The sequence below is a fragment of the Andrena cerasifolii genome, chromosome 5, assembly GCF_050908995.1.
Source record: "Andrena cerasifolii isolate SP2316 chromosome 5, iyAndCera1_principal, whole genome shotgun sequence".
In the NCBI taxonomy this organism is placed as follows: Eukaryota; Metazoa; Arthropoda; class Insecta; order Hymenoptera; family Andrenidae; genus Andrena; species Andrena cerasifolii.
In genome coordinates, this window is record NC_135122.1 from 5972342 (window position 1) to 5998000 (window position 25659).

General features: G+C 51.0%; 3 protein-coding genes and 1 long non-coding RNA gene across 7 annotated transcripts; all 4 read right to left on the bottom strand.

Annotated features, from left to right (window-relative positions):
• Positions 1-308: 308 nt before the first annotated feature.
• On the bottom strand, positions 309-1304 carry LOC143369362 (alpha-ketoglutarate dehydrogenase component 4). Of its 3 annotated transcripts, none has more exons than XM_076813200.1 (4): positions 1035-1304; positions 880-934; positions 630-803; positions 309-436 (listed from the first exon to the last, which is right to left on the bottom strand). In XM_076813200.1, exons 1-4 carry the CDS (start codon positions 1056-1058, stop codon positions 399-401), a joined length of 291 nt encoding a protein of 96 aa, XP_076669315.1. In that variant the 5' UTR covers positions 1059-1304; the 3' UTR covers positions 309-398. The 3 variants fall into 3 exon arrangements, with proteins under 3 accessions (XP_076669315.1, XP_076669317.1, XP_076669316.1); XM_076813202.1 differs by having other exon boundaries at positions 634-803; positions 1035-1301; XM_076813201.1 differs by having other exon boundaries at positions 309-432; positions 1035-1293.
• Positions 1305-1524: 220 nt separating this feature from the next.
• LOC143369465 (heat shock protein 83) lies at positions 1525-4496 on the bottom strand. The gene is made up of 2 exons (XM_076813435.1): positions 4335-4496; positions 1525-3887 (listed from the first exon to the last, which is right to left on the bottom strand). Exon 2 carries the CDS (start codon positions 3885-3887, stop codon positions 1737-1739), a length of 2151 nt encoding a protein of 716 aa, XP_076669550.1. The 5' UTR covers positions 4335-4496; the 3' UTR covers positions 1525-1736.
• A 3755-nt stretch (positions 4497-8251) lies between these two features.
• Positions 8252-11318, bottom strand: LOC143369056 (uncharacterized). Its single transcript, XR_013085328.1, has 3 exons — positions 11011-11318; positions 8886-10729; positions 8252-8418 (listed from the first exon to the last, which is right to left on the bottom strand). It is a non-coding gene; the product is annotated as an uncharacterized LOC143369056 (long non-coding RNA).
• A 12476-nt stretch (positions 11319-23794) lies between these two features.
• Positions 23795-25659, bottom strand: LOC143368910 (calcium and integrin-binding family member 2). 2 transcript variants are annotated; one of them, XM_076812123.1, is made up of 4 exons: positions 25371-25659; positions 24560-24680; positions 24311-24479; positions 23795-24045 (listed from the first exon to the last, which is right to left on the bottom strand). In XM_076812123.1, the coding sequence occupies exons 1-4, from the start codon at positions 25454-25456 to the stop codon at positions 23828-23830; spliced, it is 594 nt and encodes a 197-aa protein (XP_076668238.1). In that variant the 5' UTR covers positions 25457-25659; the 3' UTR covers positions 23795-23827. The 2 variants fall into 2 exon arrangements, with proteins under 2 accessions (XP_076668238.1, XP_076668237.1); XM_076812122.1 differs by having other exon boundaries at positions 23919-24479.

Consider the following 25659-nt stretch of genomic DNA (forward strand, 5'->3'; position numbering starts at 1 on the left):
AAAAAGAAAAGGAAAGCCCGTGGTTGCAACTTTCACAACTTTTACTTAAAAAGATGTTATTCTCTCGTATTTCACGGTGACTGGTGTCAATAATAATTCTGGAGTAATTATACAAGAATTACATTGACACGTGTGACAATTTTATCAAGATTCTCTCCTGTTGTCCTAAGATCAACATGCTTTACGTGTTACAAGAATGAGCCAAAAAGCTGGCCAGAAATAGCAGGTTCTGGCAATGTCACACAGGCAAAGGGGAGACCTTGCCCGATAGATGGACAACAGAAATATGTACAACTTGTAAGCAGCACGTCTTGCATTCATTTATTTACAGAACATATTGTACAGAAAGATATAAGAAGAAAATAACTTGTTCCTATTACTCTAAGATCAGGGATGTCCTAATAGTCGCTTAATGAATTTAGTCCGGACCGCCTCTCTGTAACAGAGAAACCTCAATTAGTGCACGCTTTCCCTTTCAATTCACGTGCATTTAAGAAACCATACTGTGCACTAAAAACCTGATACAATATCGTGAATACTGTACTGGGTGTGTAAATGTTGATTAGAAATTCCTTTGAAAATCCATTGCAATTGCAAGTGCACAAGTAGTAGGACATAAAACATTATACTTGCATTGATGTATGCAATTTCTTTCTCGTCTATGCGTCGTCTTTGGAGCCGCGGGGGAAGATGAATATCCTCTATTGTTGGCAGAACGGTCACATTGGGGCCCGTCGCACCCTTATTTTGTCGAGGCGCCGCCGGCCCTGGCTGCCCAGACGGTGTTGTTGCTCCTGTAGTTACTAACCAATAACAAAATCATTTCAGTCGGCTCTTTCAACAGACGCATTCCAGGAGGAGTATTAATGTGACGTTTACCTCTGTTAATTCCGCCCTTACGAAACTTTATCATCGGCACGTGGGGTTTTACTACCTATGGAAATTCAGTTTTCAGAGATTACAGTCCTATTTGTTCTTGTACGCATACATTGACATACGGTATACCAATTTTACAATTGTACCGATGCACTGACCTTCCACCCTTTACTCGCCATCATATTTCTTTAGAATCTGTCCGTTTAAGGCGGAGACTATGATTTCTCTGCAACCAAATCTCCTATCTGTACGCTTTAAACCGTCAGGTAGAGGGCGTTTTTTGACACACTTTAGCGAGCACAAAATAATCGCCAAATACCTCTGCGGGTACGAAGTTCCGAGGGCTCCTCATGCGATTTCAAGCGTGAAATTATTAGATGGCGCGCGGCTTTTCTGATTTAATCGACGAAACTTTTCCGATTCTATTGATCAAATGGGCAGTGTAGAATGGCGACGTAATAGATTATTTGTTTAAATTAAAGTGACGATTAATGTGTTCAAAGCCAGTTTTACAAATCTAAAATCTACGATTCAAGCGATTACTGTAACCATGACGATTATTCGTCTCTTCTAATTGTTTCCTGTTCTATATTATTCTAACAATTTTATTCAATGGTGTATAGGTAGATGGTAATAAACGCACACATATAGTAGTAAATTTTACTTTATTATAAGTTTAACTTATTCCAAGATATTTGGTATTTAAAACAAAATTTGGTATGATAAATAAAGTAAGGATCTTATGATACAGGAAATGAAAATGAGGATGGTTAGTGTCACCACATAAAACGTGGCTATTTCAACAGTCTTTCAATGACTACAATGAGATTAACTTCTTACATCACATTCAGATCAAATACTTAATCTACTTCTTCCATTCGTGAAGCGTCCTCTGCATTTCCTTCGACGGGAGGAACATCTTCCTCTGCCTTCGGTTCTTCAGGCACAGGCTCCTCTTCGTCGATACCAAGACCCAGCTTGATCATCCTGTAGATTCTGGCGGCATGTACTTGTGGTTCGTCCAGTGTAAAACCTGAGGAAAGAAGCGCCGTCTCGAACAGCAAAATTACCAAATCCTTTACTGCCTTGTCGCTCTTATCGATCTCTGCCTTCTCGCGTAGATTTTCAATGATAGCGTGATCTGGATTGATCTCGAGGTGCTTCTTTGCCGCCATGTATCCCATGGTGGACGTGTCCCTCAGAGCTTGAGCTTTCATGATCCTCTCCATGTTAGCTGTCCAGCCGTACTGCGAAGTAACTATACAACAAGGAGAATCGACCAAACGATTTGATACCACAACCTTCTCGACCTTGCTGTCAAGGATGTTCTTCATTACTTTGCACAAGTTCTCGAACTTGGCCTTGTCTTCTTCCCTCTTCTTCTTCTCCTCTTCGTCCTCGGGAAGCTCCAATCCCTCTTTAGTCACAGACACCAATTGCTTTCCATCGTATTCCTTCAGCTGTTGGACTACGTACTCATCAATGGGTTCAGTCATGTAGACGACCTCGAAGCCACGTTTCTTTACACGCTCAACAAAGGAACTATTTGCAACTTGTTCCTTGTTCTCTCCAGTGATGAAGTAAATGTGTTTCTGGCTCTCCTTCATTCTGCCAATATAGTCCTTAAGAGAGCAAGCCTCGTCGCCAGATGCTGAAGTGTGATACCTCAGAAGCTCCGACAGTTTACTACGATTGGCGCTGTCCTCGTGAATACCCAGCTTAATGTTTTTGCTGAATTGATCGTAGAACTTCTTGTAGTTCTCCTTATCCTCTGTGAGCTCCTCGAACAGCTCCAGGCATCTCTTAACAAGATTCTTGCGAATCACCTTCAGAATCTTGTTCTGCTGAAGCATCTCGCGAGAAATGTTCAGTGGGAGATCCTCGCTATCAACCACTCCCTTCATGAAGTTCAGATACTCTGGAATCAATTCCTCACAGTTATCCATAATAAAGACCCTTCTTACGTACAGCTTAATGTTGTTCTTCCTCTTCTTGTTCTCGAACAGATCGAACGGCATGCGACGAGGAACGAAGAGCAAAGCTCTGAATTCCAACTGGCCCTCTACAGAGAAGTGTTTTACAGCCAAATGGTCTTCCCAATCGTTGGTCAATGATTTGTAGAATTCGCCATATTCCTCCTGTGCGATATCATCAGGGTTTCTGGTCCAAATAGGCTTAGTTTTGTTCAATTCCTCATCTTCCGTGTATTTCTCCTTAATGGTCTTCTTCTTCTTCTTCTTCTCCTCCTTCTCCTTCTCCTCGTTCTCTAAATCTTCAACCTTTGGCTTTCCATCTTCTTCTGGGGTCTCTTCTACCTCCTCCGCTTCGTCTTCGCTCAGCTCCTTCTCTCTTTCCTTCTGGACAACCAGCTTGATCGGGTAACCAATGAATTGGGAATGCTTCTTAACGATTTCCTTGATCTTGTTCTCCTCCAGGTATTCGGTTTGATCTTCCTTCACGTGAAGAATAATCTTTGTTCCACGTCCCAGTGGCTCGCCTGGATCGTGTCTGACGGTGAATGACCCACCGGCGCTGGACTCCCACAAGTATTGCTCGTCGTCATTGTGCTTCGAGACGACGGTAACTTTATCCGCTATGAGATAGGCAGAATAAAATCCCACGCCAAACTGACCAATCATGGAGATATCTGCGCCAGCCTGAAGAGCTTCCATGAACGCCTTAGTACCAGATTTGGCAATCGTACCAAGATTATTCACTAAATCGGCTTTGGTCATACCGATACCAGTATCGATAATGGTTAGGGTACCATCGTTCTTGTTCGGAATAATCTTAATAAATAAGTCCTTCCCACTGTCGAGCTTGGTAAGATCGGTCAAAGATTCATAGCGTATCTTATCGAGGGCATCGCTCGAGTTAGAGATTAATTCCCTAAGAAAGATTTCCTTGTTGGAATAAAAGGTGTTGATGATCAGGGACATCAGCTGAGCGATTTCTGCCTGGAAGGCAAAGGTCTCCACTTCTCCCGTCTCGGTTTCCATTTGTGTCGCCATCTGAAATTAATATCAAAGAATGTCAAATAATCCTTTGCGCGTGTCCGCATTTCCACTGCTTTTAAGTAAACGGTCTTTTACCAATTTCTCCTATCACTGTTCGTTCGAAATAATTACGTGTACGTGCACGGTAAGAGCATGTGCTTTTGAGTTTCTATGAATTTCTCAAAGGTTTACCGTAAAATCTCCAGAATTTAAGGAAAGATACTTTCACAGGAGTAAAGCACGTGGATCGGCGTATCAAACGCAATAAATCGAGAAACGGCTATTTTCGAATGTAAGCGTGCAAACTTGCGACAACGATACTGAATTTCAAACACTGTTTAATGGAAGGTATAATAAAACTCCCAAGATTTAATACAGAACACGCTGCTCGCGCAATAATATTTCTGCGAGTTCAGTAAACGAGCCGAATATTCCTACAAAATAAATCGAGAGCGACTGTACCTTTGTGTCCAGTTAAATCAATGTTAAAATGCTGTTCAGTAATGCACGAACGAACACAGGAACGGGCACCTGGCAGGTTATCGAATGAAGTGGCGCGTCGATTAGTTTCCGCTTTATATACCCACGAAAATTCTAGAATGTTCTAGAACGTTCTAGAACATTTTCACCTCTCTGGACACCCTATATCCGGTGGAATACGAATCCGTTCCACTAATTTTTAATCGATAGGCTATCTTCCTCCGTGTTAACGATAGTTTCCATCGGCAGAAAATACCAGCTCGCGTTTCTCCTTTAATCAGCTACGCGGGCCTTCGCCTTACTTCGCAAAAATTCTTTTAGTTCTTTTTTTCCTTAACGTGGTACTTCCGGCATTTGTTATGGGCAAATGAATCGAACATGATGGGACGTTTTTGGTCAAGGCGAATGGGCAATTCTCATCGAAATGCTTCCTGTTTAATCGTGATTCGACAGTTCCGCGAGGATGTTCCTCGCTCAGCCCGCAGGAACGAAAGCGAGCCATTTTCCCCAACGTTGCCTGGGGGATAATGGTCCACCATTGGAGACGTTTCCATGTGCGTGCATGGGAAAGGGATCGTTGATGATTTAATTACGTTCAATGTAATTTCTATTCGCTTGCTTTCACGCATCGCCATTCAGCGAACTCGGGTCATACTTCATTGATCGAAACGGGAAGACAGGCGCTCAGATTCTGGAACATTCTCGATCTAGTATATATCTGCAGAGGCAGAAGTTGATAAGTGACTCATTCGTTCTGGCTGTAGATTTGCTACTAAATTGATCTGACGTACAAACGCCCACGTAATTGTAGAATGAATCACAGCATGCAATAAATACGCACACATTGCTAATAGGCGGAGTGCACTGTATTTAGTGGCGTTAAAGTTGTATGATTCTATTCGATCGTGTTCTATAATCAAACGTTTCGTTGCAGGAAAGAGAAGACCAGAGGCGATCGAATACCGAGAGCGCCAGAAAGGATTCATAAAAACCGCTAAAGTCCAGTCGGTATCGACTTCCATAGGATGCACCGGAACGTGGCGCCCTCTGAGATCGTTACAAATAAATGAATAATCCATGCACCTTTCGTCAGGAATCAAGGGAATCCACGGCACGCTAAATAAATGCGTATCAGCGCGTTTGCTTTCATTCCACTCTTCAGTTCCGACACGTAAGATGCCCGACTTCTTTTTTCTCTTAAACAAAGATTGGTCTGCTCGTCGATTCTTTTAGGATAGAATTTATCGGAGGAGCGCGAGCATTGTACGAAACTGTGTTTAACGAGCTTCCTGTCAGACGCGAACGAATGAACGAGAGGGAGGGAGAGAGAGCAGAAGTTCGAGCCGCGCTGTTTGCTAAAACGCGGAATATGATCACGTAGGGAGAGCGATATCGATACCTGTGAGTTCTGAAAACTTGCCGATACGTAATCGAGTCACGTGGCAATGACACTACCAGTAATTACAAATGCCCAACTCGTACGTTCCGGTGTGCGAAGGGAATACAGAAATCTTTCGAGTACGTTAGAGGCATTTTCGTTTTCTATTCACTGTCGCTTCGGCGCGGCGACTACTAATTCCGAAGAAAAGCTTTCTTTCCTCTGCCCTCCCGATGAATATTTATTAGAAATTGGGGAATGTTCAAGGAACGACGTTCTGTCTGGTCGGAATTTGTATTTATTCAACATGCGGACGTGGCCGGTATGTATTTACATCGAGCACAATGAAATATTTTATTTTCCACAATGATCGTACATAGACGTCGATTCGCCCCGCGTCCGAGTTCACGGTTACGAACAACAGATGTCGAAGTAATCGCTGGAACGTTGATCGCACGATCCTCGCGGAGGAACCGCTGGAGTTGATATGGCGAGGAGCTTAACTCCGGTAACCTAGCTTTATGATGTCGAATAAAACTCATACAGCTAGATAACCAAAGAAAATGTCCGCGCCAAGATCCCAGAGTCCCTCAAGGCGTTGAAATTCTTCCGCAGACGATGGGTCCGTCGGAGAAACCGCTCTGCCAGCGGCCAGCCTATCCGCTCGGCGATGCCAGCTCTTATATTGGCGAGAACCTAAAGATAAACGATGCTCGAATCGTGTCCCGAGGCTCGTCGATCGCACGGCAGACGTACGACGAATCGATCAACCTTTCATCCGACATTCTCGATCGCGAGTGGCTTCCTGGTGAGGATGAACGGCGTGCACGTGTGTCCTGCTGTCCGTGTCGCACCGGCTGCCTGCAAGCAGAAAGAGGAAGGAGGGATCCGTTAAGCCGCTTTACAACGATCACCCGCTTGCCGCGAAATTGATCGATACGCGGGCATGTACCTATTTGAAAAGTGAAACACAACCGTTGACATTTCGGAGTGAAAGTCCGTGGGTAAAGACCGCGGGCATTCGGGCGGCTGGCGCGGCGAATAGCCGGCGGGCGGGCGGGTGTTCGCACAAGGAGCGCGTGTACCTGGAAATTCCTGTGGCGTTTCCAGGCCAAAGTCATTCCTCCTGCTGAAAGCACGAGGCGATATGGAAAGCACCCGAACGCGGAGAAAGCGAGTAGAGCTCGGGCCAGACGGGATACATGTATAACGTATTCCGCTCGGAAGCGCAGCCGTGTGTTCTTTCTCGCTGGCGGAATCGTGGTTAAACGGCCGATGGGGACGAGAGGATAGGCACGGCGCGGCGCGGCAGCGGTGGGGACGAGAGGGCCAGCGCGGTTTTGCTGAATCGACGTGTAAGGCGTTATGTCATAATTACTTGCGTCATAATTACCTCGCCTTAAAACCGTGCATCCGCGGCGAATCGTCGTGTTTTTGCCGGTGCCCGTCTCCAGGAAAGAGTGCACGTCTCTCGCGGAGCGCTGTGTGTACCGTACCGAGAGATAAAACCGGATTCTGAGAGTATCGCGGTGCAGCGTGCATAAATTCCCAACAAACGTTCTGCCCGTTGATTATACGTTGGCGAATCCGAGTGTATGCGGCGTCAGCGGAGCGTAATGCTAAATCGAGAGAAGGTCAGCCGGCGCGTGGAACTGAATTTCGTCCTTCGTTTTATCATCGATTAGCGATTACCGCGCGTGGCGCGATATCTACGGGGCCTCCATTGTGGCCAGATACAAAGACTCCGGTTCTCTCGCCAGTAGGCCGGTGCGATGTTTCGTAAGAACTTCCATTCGGAGAAAGTTTATGATCTCTCCGCGTTGCGCTCGTGTCTCGATTCGATTTTATTATCAGGCCGCCGCGCCGTTTCCCCTCCCCGCCTCTCCTCGCTGCCCCGCGCTTCGGCTCTCTCCGTTTCCACCGAACTCCTCCATCGGGATGTAAATATTACACGCGGCGACCGTGACTCGGGGACGACGGATTTTTCGAGAAGCCGACTCTCGCGGGACGCTCAGCGTTGCGCGAACCGGAGACGTGTTTGACAGCCATTTCGTATTTAAATAACACGCCGCTATCGTGGATCCGATGGTGGCAAAACACGTCAGCCTCTCAGGAACGTTATCAACTTTCGTAATAGATAATTCGGTAGATTGCGGCACGACCTCTAGTCCGCGGCCACGTTCGGCCGTCGGCAAATTCGAGAAAACATATTCGAACAATGGATCCCTCGGACGACGATCGAACGATACTTGAACTTGGACGCGTTCGCCAGGGACGATCGCCGCGCGGTTCCGCGGGACGGTTTACCTCGACGCGAGCGCGTTTCGAGTATCCCGTAGCAGTGAAAGTAGCAACGGTCCCAAGAAAGTGAGTAAAAATGAACAAGAGCCGTGGCACACTCACCTGCGGAACCGTCCGTTTATTTCTGGCTCGCTATCCGTGCGCGGGGCGTTACAGGAAGGCTGGCCATAAAAGATTTAGACCTCGATTCAATGATAATGTCCGACTTTCTAAAAGTGAATTTTCTTTTATTTTTCTTCCTCCACCTCCGCTGCTGCGTTGGCCGGGCTGGTGCGGGCGCAGGCGAGTAGTCACCGGCGCGGCGGACAAAAGGCGAAGGCTCGTTTCTAACGCGAGCCAGCTCGAGGAATGCCTCTTATCCGAGCTGCGAAATCCGTCGTCACGTACCTACGGCAAATACGAGCGAAAATATACCTATCTTTCACGATAAGCCGGCCTTCGATTCGTCCCATTCGTCTGACATGGCCGCTACAGTTCGCTTGTATGTACAATTATCGCACCTTCCCGCGCGAACAAAGAATAACAACGGCGTACCGAGAATTCGGCGAAACTACGCGCCGCCGGGAAGATAGCCGGAGGGGATCGAAGGAAGCATCGCCGGGGGCTTCCACCGGAGGAGATCCACGATCGCTGTGCCACGCGGGGACTAATTATCGGCCGAGTAGGAACCTCGAGGTTTAACGATTTAATTAACAGTCCCGTGTCCGGCCAAGCCATTACAGGTCTTTGCACGATACGCCTTATTGACCGTAGCTTTTATCGGCAATGTTTCGCGGCGTTCCCGAAGCTCGTTGCGCAACGATCCGGGGGAACCTCGCCGACAGTCACGCTGATCTCCCAAATCGGCAACTTACCCTTCCGCTGAGGAGCTCGCCGCATCCACGGTGTGAACAGCTGGGTGAATGGAAGTTTCGGCCGCGGGACGATGCAGCCAGGCGAGGTGAATTCGTTTCCTAGCGAGACCGGCTTTCGACGCGGCTTCCAATCGTTTACGCAAACACAGCTGCACGGGTACTCGAGATAGCCGGGGCTAATGTCGCTTCGCTCGTAGCCATTATCACCGTTCGAGTGTACTTATCGAGCTTGATTTAATTTCCTAGCCGCTCCGGAACGGGACTCGAGACGCGGGAAAAGAAAAGACCTCGCCGCCTGCCTGCTCGATGTTTTCGCGTTTCGTTTCCTTCTTCCCTCGTTCGTCGTCTCCGAGTTCGCGGGTAACCGGGGAACTTTGATCGAGCGATCAGCCTCTCGCGTCGATCGGACAAATTCACAGACACCGCGGCCAAGTTTATTGTAATTACGGCCGGGGAGATTATAGGTGATCTGTTTTCATTTCCATTAATCGCGAGATCTTTGCGCAATACCGGACGCTCTGATTCATCGAGCAAGTCGGCGCCGAGTTCTCTGAAACGAGTTATTCCCGTATGAATTTGAATGCTCAAACACGTAAACGATAAACGTGCAACTGGCGGTCGGCCGTTAGACGGGACTCGGTAAGTTTAGAGGACAAGCCTGTCGCTAAACAAGAAGTCACCTTTCGGCACCCGTTGCTGTTTGCAGGAGCAAACGTAACGCGGCTCGGCTAGCGAATTCGTTTTGAAATCGTCGCCTCGTTATCTTGGTGAGAATTCGCAGCTCCTTCCGCTATCGACCGATCGGCGTGTCACTCGCAACAAGGATTCACGGATCGGTACTATGCACGCGAGGCGGTCAAATGCACGTATGCATATCTACGTTTTACTTCTCGGTCGCTCGCTCTACCGTGCCAATCTCGAATGCATTCGCCGGCACGTTGAAGATCGTTCGCGATACAAGCTTCCGCCAATGCTACAACGTCGACGACGCCACGCGGGAGAGACGATTTCTTGCCGCCTGTTGGCCTGTTCTTGCGAGCGGACAAACGAAAAAAAGGACGCAAACAGGTTCGGGTTTGCTTATTACAACAGGCGGGTCAAGGGTTCGCGAGAATCGATTAATTTCACGCGACTGGGGTTTCTGGAGATTCGTGAACGTTCGAAACGTGTCGGTTGGCGGCGGGATATGATTAAGTAGTCGATCGTTCAACGGTCGCTGTAATTAATCGATGGCCGACACGCGTGCTATTAATTACCGCCGTTACGGTTGCCTATTATGTAGCGGCTGTAAGCTGTAACGCCGGTTCGAACGTGAGAACAGCTTCGAATTAGCGTCGCGTTGATAAGAACGTTTACGCGTCGTTACCCGACGTGAATTTTCGTTCGCCGGCGAGGGGGAGGCGCGACGCGATCGGCCGACGCGCAGAAATTCGAGGTGCACGAGAGAGCTGGAGGAACAAAAGCGTTCGAACCACTCTTATTTTTCCACGCCGCGCCTGCCGGGTGCAACCTGTTGCTAAGAGGGCCGCGGAAATTCGCACGCGAAACGGTGCGAATCGGCAACGAGCCGAGGCTCTCGGGGAAGCGCGGACGCTCGAACGAGCGGGGGGAGCGCCGCGAACAGATTTCGGCCTCGAACAACACGATCGCTGGGAAGGAAGGAAATGCAAACGAACGGGAGACGTCGAGGATGAAAGAATGGCAACGATAACGGAGCGGCGAACAAACGGAGATTAGAAAAGAATGCGCCTGCGTCTCTTGCGAACGCGGCAAACCTCGCCTCGACCTTGTCGAATGCACTGACCGAGGATCATCACGGTCCCCGATTACCCGTGTCCCTTTTGCTGTAAACCGATTAAATCCAATTGAAAAATGTCTCGTCCGGCCTCTAAGCGAAAGAGAGACGAACGAAGCCCGAGGTGTCGACTCGCGAATTCAATTTGACCTTCGTTTCGAATTCTGAGCTGTACGTTAAGTTCTAGCTAGACGTGGGCTGAAGGCAAAAGTGTGAAGGTCAAGTTTAATTTCTACTTTGATTACTAATATGCTGTACACATAGCGTGCCTCCGCGAAGGAAGATCTTGCTAGGGTTCTCGTGATGAAGAATAGAGCAAAGATTTCATACCTGTGGTATCTGAGAGCAGGGTATACGCACGAGTCGATCGGTGAATTTTAAGTCCGGTACTGGTTCCTCCTCCGTTTTGCCAAGGGCACGTAGAGATTCGTGGACCAAAGGAGGAGGAAAGAGAGAAAGAAAGAGAGAAGAGTCACACCTGGCGCGGTACGAGATGAGATCACTACCGCACTCACTGATCAACTGGCCCCGCGCCCCACGTCCAGGGCCGCACGCACCTTTCGAGCTACCCCTACCCCCGAAGCCCCCTGAGCCCCGAGACCAGAGCCCCCCTCGGGGCCCCACCTGTCCCTTCCCCCTTCTCCGTCGTTCTTCAGGCTCGCTCCGAGCGCCCATTGGTCCGTTCAAATCGACGTCCTGACGTCACCGAACCGAACCGTCGGCATACATACGAGAGAAACGAGTCTCTCCTCTCCTCTCCACTCCTCGCCACTCTACTCCGCTCCCCTCTCCTCCACGGTCTTCCTTTCCTCTCTCCAGGCCCCCGCCTCTTCTCTCGCTCTTCTTTCCTTCTTTCCTCGAGTCGACTACCTGTCCTTCTACCTACACGTCTCTTCTGCACCGTCCTCCTCCTCTCTCTTTCTCTCTGTCCATCTTCGGTCGGTGTTCTTGTTCGGTCGTCTCTCGGAGCATTACCGCGGCATCCCTGTCCCTCTAACTCTCCTCTACCTGGCCGATTCGTTCTTTATCGCTTTACCGGGTCTTCCTTTCCTCGCGCCGGCTTCTCCCTGGTCCTCCTCTTCGCGGGTACACTCTCCTCTGGCTTCTTGCTCGTTCGCGATCCTTCCTCCATCGACGTCCCGTGCTTCTCGCTCTTTTTCCTCGTTTTACGGGTAATCGTTGACTCGTACCGCCTCCTTTTCGACTCTTTGTCCTCGAGCCATGCTCGATTTCTAAGCCGATGCGAGCCGCGACTCGATGCGGTGCACCCCGTTCCGCCCGCTCTCTTCAGCGTTGGCCGGCCGTGGGCGAGTCGGAGCGCTTCTACTTCCTCTTGAACCTAGACCTTCACTCGGATCGGCGGGTTCGCGGCTGGTGACCCCCGCGTCCCTCGTTCCTGGACGCGCAGGATACTCGATGCACAGGAGGATCCTCGGTGGAAGCGTGGCGTGGCCGAAGGCTCCGCGTGTCTGTCGGTCGAAGCGCCGTCGCGGTCCTTTTCCTTCTAACCGGTCGCCGGCCGACAGGATTGTCCGCAAGAGGTTCGCCACCGCCACAATCGAGCGAGACCAGCCCGCCAGGTATATGGGGAGACACAAAAAGGAAAAAAGGACGCATTCCAACGACTATAGTCGGTCCATAACGATTCCCATACGTTGAGTGCGCAACGAACAACCAATGACCCCTCTCTACCGATCTCTCGCGCCTTCTCCTTTTCCTCCCACCTTCTACCTCCCCCAACCCCCCGTCTCTCCACCATCTTCGCCCCTTTTTCACATCCTCTCTCTCCTTCACCGGTTCTCGTCTTCCTCTTGTTCTCTCTCCCGCGTTTTGCACGATTCTCCACGTGTCTCTCATCCCTTCTCTCTCCTTCTTTCTCCCGTTTCACCGCTCTCTCGACTCGACTCGACTCGCAGACGTGCACGCGTACCTGCCTGTACACGCGCATACGTGTAGGTGAAGGCGCGCGTGCAAGCCGCGATCGAGGTGAAGGCTCGGCCTCGTACGTATACCTACCTACCTACGTAGCCGCGCTGTCCTCTCGTTTTTCGAAGAAAATCGTCGACGTCACAGCGACGATCGCCGGCCGTCGAGTCCTCCCGAGATTTCTCCTCGAATAGCCCTGCGTCTGCCCGACCCCTTCTCGAATATCCAGGAGGCTTCTCGTACTTTACGAACAGGGCGAACCCCGCAGCGCCTTGACATCGGCGATATCGCGGATCCCAGATCGCAGATCGTGGCCGCAATTACCGATCCGTGGCGAGCACCCGGCACATTTCCTTCGCGCTGCTTTTCCTCGAGGAAAGGGGCCCCGCTACGAAACTGTTCGGTGACCCTTCTCGAATCTATTAGCAACGGAATACGAGAATTCGTGGGGAAGATCCGGTACACCTTGCGTGGGAATCTCGTGCGTGCCTCGCCGATACCGCCGCTGCCTCGGATAGTCTACGAATTTTTTTTCAACGCGCACCACTCGCCTCCGCCGGTAGGTGCAATCGCGGCGCGCGCTGCCGAACGACCGAAATTCGCTCGCGGAGCGACTCCGTTGCCTGGTTTCTCTCGTTGAACTCGTTCCCGGACGAGGGACCTCGTAATACGTTACGGAATGCAATTGCGGCGGCTCGCCGAGCAATACTTTGACCCGGATGCGTTGCTCTTGCCGTGGAAAAATTGCGACACGCAACTGCTCGCTATCCGCATACCGCGCTTGTTAATTGGCGATACGTGGGCCGGGATGTAAATCGCGATTTTAGGCCCAGGCTAATTCCTCGTTTAAGCGGCCGCTCGATTAACCCGAGGAGCAAGAGCTCGTAGCCCCGAAAAATAATTAGCCCGAGACCCCCGCGGAACGTTGGCTCGGGCGAGAGAGCGTTTCGGTTTTTTAGCCCCGACGCCGCGCCGTTTTCGCTCGAGGTACCTGCCTACATTTATGCACCCTAAAAGATACGCCTGCTTGAAGGCGACGTGGAATCGGTTCCGCTGTCTGAAAGTGAGCCCTGGGAAGTTCCGCGACTAGACGTGTCATCCATTTTCAGTTTGTGGGAAAGGCAGCGCCGTGACGGGTGGTATGCGCACGGCTGGATGATGCGCGGGCATAATATCAATGTGGAGATAAAGAGCAATGATGAAAGAGCACGCTCGATGCATCTCGATCCTCGAGGATGGACGTTCCTTCCAGTGATGCCTCCCGCTCGTGTAGGGTACGGATCTTTCTGTTCACGGGTGTGGTTCTTAATTCGCTCGGTTTCTTAACGACAATTTATTTCTCCGTTCCAGCCTCGCCGCAGCTAAATAAGGAGGACTAAACGGCGACGATTCCGAGCGATTTTCGAGCGAACAGCGCGGGCAGCGGGCACGTACTCCTTTTTCTCAAGACGGTTCGCGCGTTTTTCGGCTAGACGCCGTGGAACAAAGAACCGGCGAACTTTCGGACCCCAACTTATTCTCGGAATGTTATTGCAACGTTAAGCCGTACGTGACGCTTACGTGAATGAAATTTTGCATGCGTATCGGCTTGCCCTGAGCACAGGGTCCTCGAAGGTCGCCGTCGACCTCGCTTTTCTGACTCACGCTGAGAAATTCGCTCGCTGGAATACGTTGCCTCTTCTTCTCGTCGTCGAGCACACTGGAGGCTACGTACGCGATCATCGATTTGACGCGAGCCGGGGCAAAGAAAGGCATATACACCGCGTGTGTACTTTCCTCGATTTGCATTCAGGAACGAAGTGTCGAAGAACTCGTCGGCTTCGTGGCCTCGGCGGGCCGTTCGCGTTAACTGGCGTGCACGCGCGAGGGAGCAGAGTGGCCATTTCCACGACTCCTCGAACAGTCGGGAAATCCACTTATTGTTAGGAGGATTCCTTCCAGGGAAGTGTAATCGGCAAGGATGGCCGGTCAGGGGCGATACTTATTGTTCGTCGGAGAGGCGAATCCTTGGAAAGGATCGGTACTGTTATATCCCGGTTCTGGTGTAAGTCGCCTGGGCCTGTTCAGGTACAAAGCTGCGCACAAGCGTTGGCGTGACGCCCTTCGACTTCCGGCGGATGTACCTCGTCCTTGCTTTGGTCTTTCTCCCGTTTTCATAGCGTGCACCTGACTTTTTATTATTTCAAGCAACCTTCCCCGGCGTTGATCGCATCGCGACACGATCGAGCCGCGAGACACTCGATGACCTCGTCCTCCGCTCGATTTAAACAGTGCTTATAAATTTGAAGAAAAGTCGCCTCTGCCTGTGCGAACAAGCCTTTCTCACGCTATGGAGTTGAACATTTAGAAAACAAAGGAGGCGCTCCGAACGCCGTTATGCTAACTTATTATTCCTGTATGTTTTCAGGACTCAAACCCATGGAAATTGCCAGCACTCTCCCTATAAAGAGGGGACTGTCCTTCAACTCTCTGGGGTAAGTCTCGTATTCGACAAACTTCTAATTGCATCTGTCGAGGGCTCTCTTTTACAATCAAGGACGAATATCGTATAACGTGGATTCGTTAATTGTTAATTCGATCGAAGGAGAGGATTCGTTCGGCAGAGGCCGGTGCTAAGGTGGACGGTTGGCACGAAGGACAGCCGTTACCGAGCGAAGACTATAGAAATCGGTTCGCACCTGCCTGGCCCTGTAAAAAGAAAAACCAACCCAGAACCCCCGTGAGCCCCGAGGTCCAAAGTAAGTTTATGGATGTCTCGCCCCTTATTCGTGAGGGCCCCGGCACAGGTTTCGAGTTTAGAGAGGTTCCCCGACGCTGCCGCGTTTTCTTATGCCTGCCTCCTCGGCCGTGCATTCCTCTGGCAAACGCTCGTCACTGTCCACCGGCCCGCGCCCCGTCCGCGACTATTTCGTTTCTCCTACGTCGTAAATAACGAATGCACGACGGATTTCGTGTCTGCTTTTCCCGTCGGCTCGGGAAAAACGAGCGACGCCCCGCGCGGAACTTCTCCGCGGCTTCGAGGCAGGTCTACGTGGACGTTTTTCTGAGGATATTCGCGCCAAGTCGGGGCCCGATATCGGCGCTCGGGCGTGGGCGGAGAATCGTAATCGTCGGAAAGCTTGTTTATTTGGCGGACGTTTGTGGAAACGAGTCGGTAGCCGTGGAAACGGTCCCCGGTGGATCGTGCATTCCAGATACAGCGATAAATGTATTTTCCGACCTGACGTTCCTGTATAGGGTTATTCACGGCCAGATTAATTGTCACGAGCTCGTTGCATCGTTACGTTTTCACACCCCTGAACGGTCATTGCGTCTGAGACCCCTCTTTAAGGGGTCATGCTCAGTCAGGAGGCCGAAAAAATGGGTGGTCTTTGGAAATTTTTTACCCAAAAGCTATAACACATTTCTTAAAAAATCTTCTTTCCTTTCAAGGATTGCATCTAGTACCATGCATCGTAATTTTTTTATTTAAAAATATTTATCAGTAACTAAGTTATTGTCTATCACTCGAAGGTTCTCTAAAAAAAAGGATTCTGCGGTGGCCACTGCTGCTCGAAAGTCGATCATCTGAAAAAAATTCAAAAGAATTTACTTATTATATTATCTAGTATTTGAACGAAGGATTTTTCGAGATATTGATTTGGGAAAAAATAGCTGATGTTTAAAGTAAAAGTTTCAATTTTTATCATAAATCGTGCCTGATTTTCGTCAATTAAAAGAAAATTAAGCATCGGATAAAAAAAGCCTTCGTTCAAATACTAGATAATATAATATAATAAGTAAATTCTGATTTTTTTATTTTAGGTGATCGACTTTCGAGCAGCAGTGCCTTTTTTTAAGAGAACCTTCGAGTGATGGACAATAAAATAACTTAGTTATTGATCAATATTTTTAAATGAAAAAATTACGATGCACGGTACTAGATGCAATCCTTAAAAGGAAAAAAGATTTTCTGAGAAATGTGTTATAGCTTTTGAGTAAAAAATTTCCAAAAACCACCCTTTTTTCGGCCTCCTGACTGAGCATGCCCCCTTAAGCCAAAGATACCGGAATATCACCACTATACTGCTGACCCCATAAACCGTGCCATGGAGGAGGTCAATCAGTGCCTTGAGGATATAGATTTGCTCTCTGCTTCTCAAAATTCATTTCGGAATCAATTGTTTGACCAACTCTTAGTACAATCTTTCAACCTCGCTGTAGCGTTTTATTGTTTTGTAGTTCGCGGATGGTTTTAATCTTTTATTCACCTGTATATTATGTACTCTAAAGGGTTTTTCCCGTATATAATAATAATAATAAATCGCGGCGAGGGAACGAACGTCCCAATGAGTTGCACGAACCGTCGATTTCGAACGGATGCGGACGTCATTGCGGTTCATAGGAAAGATTTGTGCCCCCGACGGATGTACCATTAGGCCGAGGAGCCCGTCCTCCTCTATTTCTCTAGAACCGTCCCATTGATTACGTGTCCCAGGTAAAATTTTAAGAGAGACCCTTCGATTCTCCCAGCCCTACCACTTCCCCCCTCGGCGTTTTCCCGGACTATCGTTTCCTGCCCTGTGGTAAGCCTTTGGCGCTCGCTCACCGCCGTGCCAACGTATTTCCCTTGAAATGTATCATCGGCGTCCAGGCATTGGCGTAAATCCATTCGAATCGCCGCGGATAATGGAGCGGATCTTTATTTGGCTCGCGCGAGCTCCCTGTGGATCCTTTCTAAGGAACGAGGCCGCCGATACCTTCACAAAAGAATTCGTTCTAACGTTCCCTAGCCGATACCGTTTCACATTTCCATACGATTAGGCATCTGAAAAGCTAATCGGCCGGGTTAACAGCTTCATTCTGCTCGGAAGCTAGCCTTCGTTATTCGGATCTCGGCCGACTGAATTAAGCCAACAGATTCTTCGCGCAAGGACTAATTGAAGGAGTTAATTGAAGGTGGACGCGTTGTCAGGACGCGTTCGGTCCCGATGGAACTTATATAAATAACAGAGGAGATTGCCGCGCTGCAGAGAAACCGACATTGCGGTTGCGGCTGCCGGCGTGTTGAAGTCTCCGAACGACTAGATAAGTATAACGAGCGTGTTGCCCGCTGAATGGCGGCCGCTCCGGACGAGTCCGCTTCCCCGAACATTTCAAGCTGGCCGGGGTTGGAAATAAAAGTTTTCCAACAGGTCTCCCCGGCGACCGAACGGGGGAACCAGTCGAGATCGCTGGAAGGTTTTCCAAAGAGTTTCGAGAGCAAGAGAGTCTTCTGCCGGGAGAATGACTCGAGGCAGAACACCGATGATGTCATCGGTCGGCGGATACTCGCGCCTACGCTTTTCTCTCTACCAGTTTCGCTGGCACCACGTGTGGCTCCTTCTCGAAGGTACTCCACGCGATTCTGCCCAACGTCTCCTCTTTTCTCTCCTCTCTTTGCTTCTCTTTGCTTGCCCGCGCTTCGTTTCTCCTCCTTGCACCGCCCCGAGGTCCCTCTACACTCTACAGTTGGCGTCGCGCGAGGACGAGGCGAACGATATAACGTGCCGAGGACATGCTCGATTCTGCCTTCATGCCAGTCTACATTGCCGGCACATACCGGTTATGCAGATGGAACCTGGTCTGGACCTCCTCGGCAAACCCTCCAACAGAGAGGAGCCTCGTCCTCTTCTTCTGCCCTTTCTTCATCGCCGTCTTCTTCTTCTTCTTCGACTCGGCTTTTTCTCGCCTTCTCCTCTTCTTTCATCGCCGCTTACGTGGTCGTCGTTATTCCTTCCCTCGGATCCTACGGCGACCGGTGCTGCTTCAGTTTTACGCACGGTCATCCGGATGTAGGTACCTACGCTCCGGCCCTCTTTTTCTCCATTTTTTCTAGGCGCTCGCTCCGCGTACGCAAACCTCTTGCCGGCCGTTAGAACGGTTAAGCTGCCCCGCGATCGGAGACGATCCGCGCGGCTTTCTCGAAGCTATTTGCAGACAGATTTTTTCCCCTCGAACAGGTATCCCCGTCCGACGGCCGGTAAAACCGCTCACGGCTGGAAAATAATGGGTTCCGATCGATCGGTGCCCGCTCGCTGCTCCTCCGAGCTGACATAATTCGAGGAATTACCCCGATTATTCTTGATCCCGCGCGAATCCAGCCTCGGTTCCCAAGGAACAATGCGGCCGGCAGAGAGGGGCTACGCGAAAATATGGTCCGGCCAGAGAGAGCTATTCCGCCGGGCGCTATCTTTAGCCGCGACGGATCCTTTTCGGGGAATACAATACCTCCGTTGATCGCGAGCGAGCACGAAAGAGCCGCGATTAAATCGCCGCCATCTACCGTCACCCCGACGACCGCGACCGTTCGCGGATGCCTCGTTAAATCGGCACGACTGTCCCATTCTTCTTGCGGGCCGAGCGCTTTTCAGTTACTCACCGGGGCCGAATCGTAATTGGACGGAACAATTAAAAAACCCGCGCGCCGGTCGCTCGCTCTATTTATCGCTTACGATCTGAAGCTTCTGCTGGCGATCGGACGTGGAAGCACGATCCGTCCGTTATTTATCTACTTGTCAGGCAGCCCCGACCGCTCGAAACCGGGGGTTTTTCCATCGCGCAGCGCGCTACCAGATTAACCGGTGTGCCTCGCGTTAGAAGGTCGGCGACCTTTCGAAATTCACGGGCAGGAGCATCGTTTCACTGGAAAGGACCGGCGATCGCGGCGAAACGAAAGCTCCCGGCCCGCGCCGGTCGGCCCGGTAGAAACTCAGGCGACAAGCAACCTTTCTAAACACCGGCTCCAGCGATTTTTCGCCGTTTTTCTGCGCGCTAAGCAGCTTAGCCGTTCCGATTCGATAGCGATCAGGGGGCCCGCAGTCACGACAGTAACGAGACGCGAAGTTTTCGCAAACGACCGAGCATCGATCAGTGTCTCCGCGAACGGGGAGGCCGTGCCGCGGAGGTTCCGCGGTGGTATTACCGCCATAATGTCACGGTGGCCGTAATTATTCGGCGCGGCCGATCCCCGGCCGCGAGTGGCCGCGGATAATTCATTGCTTACCGATCGAGAGCGGCGCAAAAGTCGGGCTGAATTATCGCGGCAACGAGGGTTAACCAGTCGGCCGGTTTCGTAATCGCGGAGAGCAATGGCTCGGGCGTTTTGCATCGGTAAGAATATCCAAGGAGCCGACTGGTCGAGGAAGTTTCCAGCGCGGCCGCGCACGTTTCCAGTTCCGTGCGTGCGCGGGTCGCGATCGTAAGCTAACAAATTACGCATGGAATCGTAGGTCGATCCGATTTATAAACGACAGTCACGGAATCGTAAGCCGAGCGGGGGAACGGCGAGGCGGCTGGACGATAATGGAGGAAAAAGCTCCGCGTGCGAGCGAGCCGAACGACAAAACCGAGCGACGCGACGCCTCGCGTGTTTGCAGTTTGTTTGTTGATACGACGAACGTGAGTTATTGTGCAAATAATTGGCACGGCTGTCTACGCTTGTCACGCTTGCTTACGAGGCGAGGCTCGCTGCCAAACGACCGCCACTTTACTGAAAGGAGAAGAGAAAGGGGCCCGGGCTCTTTTCACCGAAACTCGGAGGGAAGCTTGCTGGCGCGACGCCGGCTCACGGCGCGGAATGACGTGGCGCGAAATTTCAGTAATTAGCGAGGGAAACTTCCTCTCGCGATAGACGGCCTCGATATTTCCCCTATCGGTCGCTGGTTCCTCCTTCAGCCGTCGCTTTCGAGCCGGCGATAAGCACATTTATTTGCCGAAAACGTGGAAATCGCATGATATTCCGCGCGGACGATACGCCGGTGGCTTTCGAATGCGCGGAACGTTCGTGGAATAAATTTAGGTGGTACTTGAGCGGAAAGCTGATCTACCGGCCGCGACCAGTTGCGAAACCTCTTTGAGTAGCGTCGTCGGAGTTTTATTCGACTGGTGGCCTTTACCGGTTCACGGCGCCTCGAACTTTAAATAAAATGCAACGCTGAACCTCAGGCCGGCTGGTCACTGCGATCTGACGTAATTTCAGGAATAACCGTCGCCGCCGCGGACCCGCGGCTACTAGAAGAATACAATTACGCGAATTGCGAAACTTCCTCGACGGCGAATCGTTAATGCGAAACGGACGGCGGTCGGTACGTGCGCGCGGCCGGGTCGCGAGACGCGTCTTCCTTTGATCGGGCCTCTCGCGTCGCCAACGGACAGCCGCGCATAGTTCACAGGCATTTTTGCCGCCTTGCTGCCCGCGCGGAGAGATAATCGTGCCGGCGAAGTTGCAATTACCTTCCCGCCGGTTGCGACAGATCGAGATAGACTCGCAATAATACGCGCGGCACCTATATCTGCCTGCCTAATCGCACGTTCGAACGCATAAATCGCGGTTCGTTTCGCGGGGAGATAGATCACGGCTCGTTTCCCTGGCTTAGAGGCTCCGGCCTCCTCGAGTCTAGCCAATAAAGCGACGCCGCGCCGTCGACTCGTTCAGCGGGGACGTCGAAAATCAGGGGACCGGCAGGTAACTACCTGCATGGGAGGGAACGTCAAAAAAACGGCGCCCTGGCCGGATTACAAATCTGAGAGGGAAGATGGTCGGAGATAGCGAAAGAATATTCGAGCACCCCAATGGGCCCCATTAGGATCCAAAGGCAGTTGGGCCAGTCCTCTATCTGGCTCTCGTTCTCTCTCTCCCTCTCTCCCTGTCTCTCTCTTTGGTTCTCTCGATGGATCCATGGTAGAGGAGGCGGGGGATGGTCGGCCGGTCAAGCCACATTCCGTTGGCCAACCGGCTCCTTGGAACCCTTCCTCCCCCTCTTTGGTAGACGGTTCTCTCTATATACAAGCTCTCTCGCCTCCTTATGAACCACTACGATATGTGCCCACAACACCGCCAATATTATTTCGACTAGACAGCGGTCGGGACGCTACCTAGACCGAGAGCAATGCGCAGGTATATGCATATATCTGCTTTCCGCGGTGCAGCACCCTCGATCCTCCAGATCCGAGCGTCAAAGGCCGAGTTTCACGTCAGCCTCTAACGCTGGAATTTTCGAGGTCGTTACTCCCTTCCACGTCCCGGTCTTCCAGCGGCTAGTAACGAAACAACGTACTTTTGGAGCCGAGGAGAGTTCGATTGACCGGAGGATCCGAACGATTATTCTAATCGCAGCTGCCGTTTCTGCCCCGACGTCTGCGTCGACCGCGGTTTTTCCAGAGGCGGTGGCGATTTCCAGCGACCTGGCCAATCAAACGGTACCTGGTAGCCCAACGTCGAGATTCGCGGCGAATCTGAATACCGGCTACGCGAATAACGCGTGGAAGAAAGATGGAAGCCCGGTGTCCGGTTTCGGTCGGTTCAAGATCCTCGCGTGTGTTCGAAACGGTTTTTTTTTTTTTATTCTTTAATCGTTACGAGAAGAACTTACGTTACCGGTGTCGGCGCGCGGCGTCAACTTTTACGAGGCGCGGAACGAGGGAATAATCGAACGCGAGCGTCAGGAGGAGGCCCTCTTATGTTCTTCGGAGCATCGAGATAGTTTTGGAGAGAAGGACGTCGCTGGGCCCGAGGAAAGTTCCAGAGATCTCCTCGAACTCGCCCACGTAGGGTGCTGTAAAGGTTAGGTTGAAATCTGCCCTCGAAGCCAACCGCCTCCGCTATCATCCCCCCCCCTCCTCTTCGCTACCTCGCCTCCTCCTGTTCTTCTCCCTCTGGCCGCCGCCACCCGCTATCTCTGCCTCCTCATTCCTCTTCCTCTGGACGGGAACCGCGGCGACCACGGGGTTCCGTCGCGTCTCGCCGAGCTCGCTCGAATCGAGCTGAATCGGAGCGGAGTGGAGCGGAGTGAAGTCGACGAGGCCCAAGAATGCACGCGGCGCGGCGGGTACCTTGGCGTGGAAGGTGGTTGGTTACTCGACGGAGATCACCAAGGGGGAGACTCTGGTATCTGGTGAGCGGTGATCCTCGCGGGGAGAGGTGCGAGGGACGGGGGAGGCGCGGAGGGTGTCGACGGTGGACCCAGGAGGCAAGGGGGCTGGCTCTCTCGGACCCCGAGGGCCTCCGGACGGGCCGACAAGAGAAACGGCAGGGATGCCGGCGGGGAAGAGAGAGGGATGAGAAGTGACCGGATGGCCTTGGTCCCGAGACTCGGTTAGTTACCGTGCGGCCGACTATAACTGGTCGAGCTCCGTAACACAGGGCGGTATCTCCGATTTCGACCGCTTTTTAAGACGACCGGACTACGGCGTCGCGCTACCATCGCAGCTCCGAACGGTCCAGAACCATCTCTATACAGGGTGTTCTCTTAATACCGGCCGCGTGTCTTTAGGGGTGAAGTCGACGAGTTATAACGTAATATAAGAAACGAATTGCGGTAGAGAGAAACGTCAAATCGAACGTCCGATTGCAGCGCACCACGAGCCACGTGACACTGATGATAGGTTCTTTCGGAACAGTGCCTCCTTCTTCTTCGTTTCTCCCTTTTTCCTCGTTCAATACCGCCGGCTGACCGTCGAGGTTTTGTTGCCGTTATTTGAGCAGATCGAGCGGCTACCCAGCCACGCGTTTTACTTAAGAGCGACACCTTAATATCGTGATTGAACGGGTTCGTTTTAACGACGCTCTTAAACCTTAACTAACAAGGTCCCACGAGTTGAATCGGGCCTCTCTTTCGGCGCGCTTTTTCTCCCCGTCCTCGTCGGCTCTGCGTTACACGTGAAATTGATTTATACATCTTTGTAAAAGTCACGAAATCTTATTGGAGATTCCCCTCGGCGAGGCGGCGCAGGAGGCTCCTGTCCGGAGCGAGAACGAATGGCCTGGTTATTTAGCCCGGCATTGCTCGTTATTGCTCAACAGGGGCAACTTATGAGGCCGTACAAGAAAGTATATCTGTGACTCGCAAGAAACTATATGGTAGCGCTTCGCTAAGCGCCCGCAGATTCGCGGGGCCAATAATTATCCCTCGTGAGTTTGCGAAACTTGTTACCGTCAGCCACCGACCGTCTATTCCGGCAAACCGCATATTCTCCCCGAGCAAAGACCGTCTCTGCGCGCGTACCGAATGCTTTAGAATTCGTAGGTCAAGAAGCGGCTGGGAGGCTACGTCTCTGTTCGCCGCGGCTTGCCTTATAAGCCTGACCGGATGAATCGGAATGGAGATTGATGGCGAGATGCAAAACGATGCTGGTGCTACGTAAGGTCTAGGTTTCACGTGGATTGGCAGTTAGTTTTATTGGTCTTCCGATACGATAGGGATTAAATTCTTATGTGGAATGTCGCCATGAAATCCGAGGCTCTGGTCACGACGTGCTCGAACTCCAGATAGGACAGAACGCCGTCGCCGTCGATGTCGCTCTCCTCCAGGACTTTCCTGCACACGGTGGCCACCTCGTCGGCGTTCAAGTCGTCTTGGACCAACTGTCGACAGGTGCGCTCCAAATCGCCCATCCCTAACACACCGTCCTCGTCGAAGTCTGCAGAAAATTGCAGAACGTTATAAAGGGAACGCAACCGATCCAGGGGATTGTAGCGTAAAATGGTAGTTGACCGCGTAGAGAGACAATCGATAGCCAATTCGTGGCGAGCACTTCTCTCGTGCAACGCGAATATCGTGCACGGACGCCGTATGTACTTCCCTCGTCACATAGACCGAGCAGCTATAGGTACATATACAACGAGGTCGACCTCGAACCTCTCTCACGATCCGTCCGGCTGTCTGGTTCACGTGGTGGTCCGTACCGTAAATCTTAAAGGCGTAAAAGACCTTCAAGTCCCGCGGCGCCTGCTCCGAAAAAACCGACATCATCTCGAGGAACTCCTCGAAGCAGATCCCCTCGGCGGACGACGACTGTCCCGAACTCGGACGTTTCGTGAACACCTCCGAGATCCGTTGCCTGAACGGATTCTCCTGAAACACGAGCGTTACGAGCTTCATAGGCGAGACACCTTCGGCCTCCCGTGGAACCTTCGTAAGGTCAATCCAACAACCTTCAATTCCGGTATACGCGTCAAGCAGGACAGCGGTATACGAAGAGTCGATGCCTGCAGCGGCGTCATGGACCGTGGGACCACGCCGGGATTGCCCATTTCGCGAAAGCGCTTGTATATCCTAAAAAAATCACGCACAGAGGACAAACCAACGTTCTGTAAGAGACTGAAGGTGTTGGTAAACGTGAAACTTGGAATCCCAAGATTGGAATAAGTTTTGAAGCACTGCCGAGAAATAAAGAAGGCTTCTGCGATGGGCAGGGGAAGATCTGCAACCCGGAAATTCAAAAAAATTATTAAACTTTGGGGTAAACTTTGCTGGTAATATGTAGGTATGTATTGCGCAATTTTTTTTACTGCCCAAATTCAGTCTAAGGGGATGAATTTACGCTTGAAAATCGGGCTATTTTCCGATTTTGTGTTATAACTCGCGTATCACTTTTACCAAATGATAGTTCTAATTAAAAGAAGTAACTTTTGCCTGAAAACGTTTTTTCTATCTGTCACAGTTCGCGAGTTACAGCACAAAATCGGAAAATAGTCAATTCATCCCCTCAGGGTGAATTTGTGCAGCAAAAAAAAGCGTAATACATACCTATATATAGTTTCATAATTTTTTGAATTTCCGGGTTGTGGAATGTGGATCTTCCCTTGTGAGTCTATGCCACTGCTAGAAATCTGCCAGCAACGCGGTTTTTACTTGAAGAAGATTCCTTTTCGAACCCACATTTACCAATACATAACGCTTTGCTGCAGTTTGACAAGTGCTGCGTACCTTCCAAGTTTCTGAACACTTTGAATGCATAAATACCTCAAGATCTCTTTGCGAGTGAAGAAGGTGCAATCTTGATAATCCTCTAGCTGTTCCTCGGTAAACGTGGCTATTTTGTTTCCCATTTCCTGTGGAATAAGGTGGTACGCTCAGAAACAACCGACAACGCGTGATCTGGGTACGCACATCGAAAAAGGTTTGCTAGAAAGCTGCTCCATTTACGAGCTGGAACATGCAACTGAGTTTTCGCACCCCCAATGCTCGATACGAAATCTAATAACCAGGGTGTGTCGCGGCCGCTCCCACTTTCAGGGACGTCCCAGTCAGG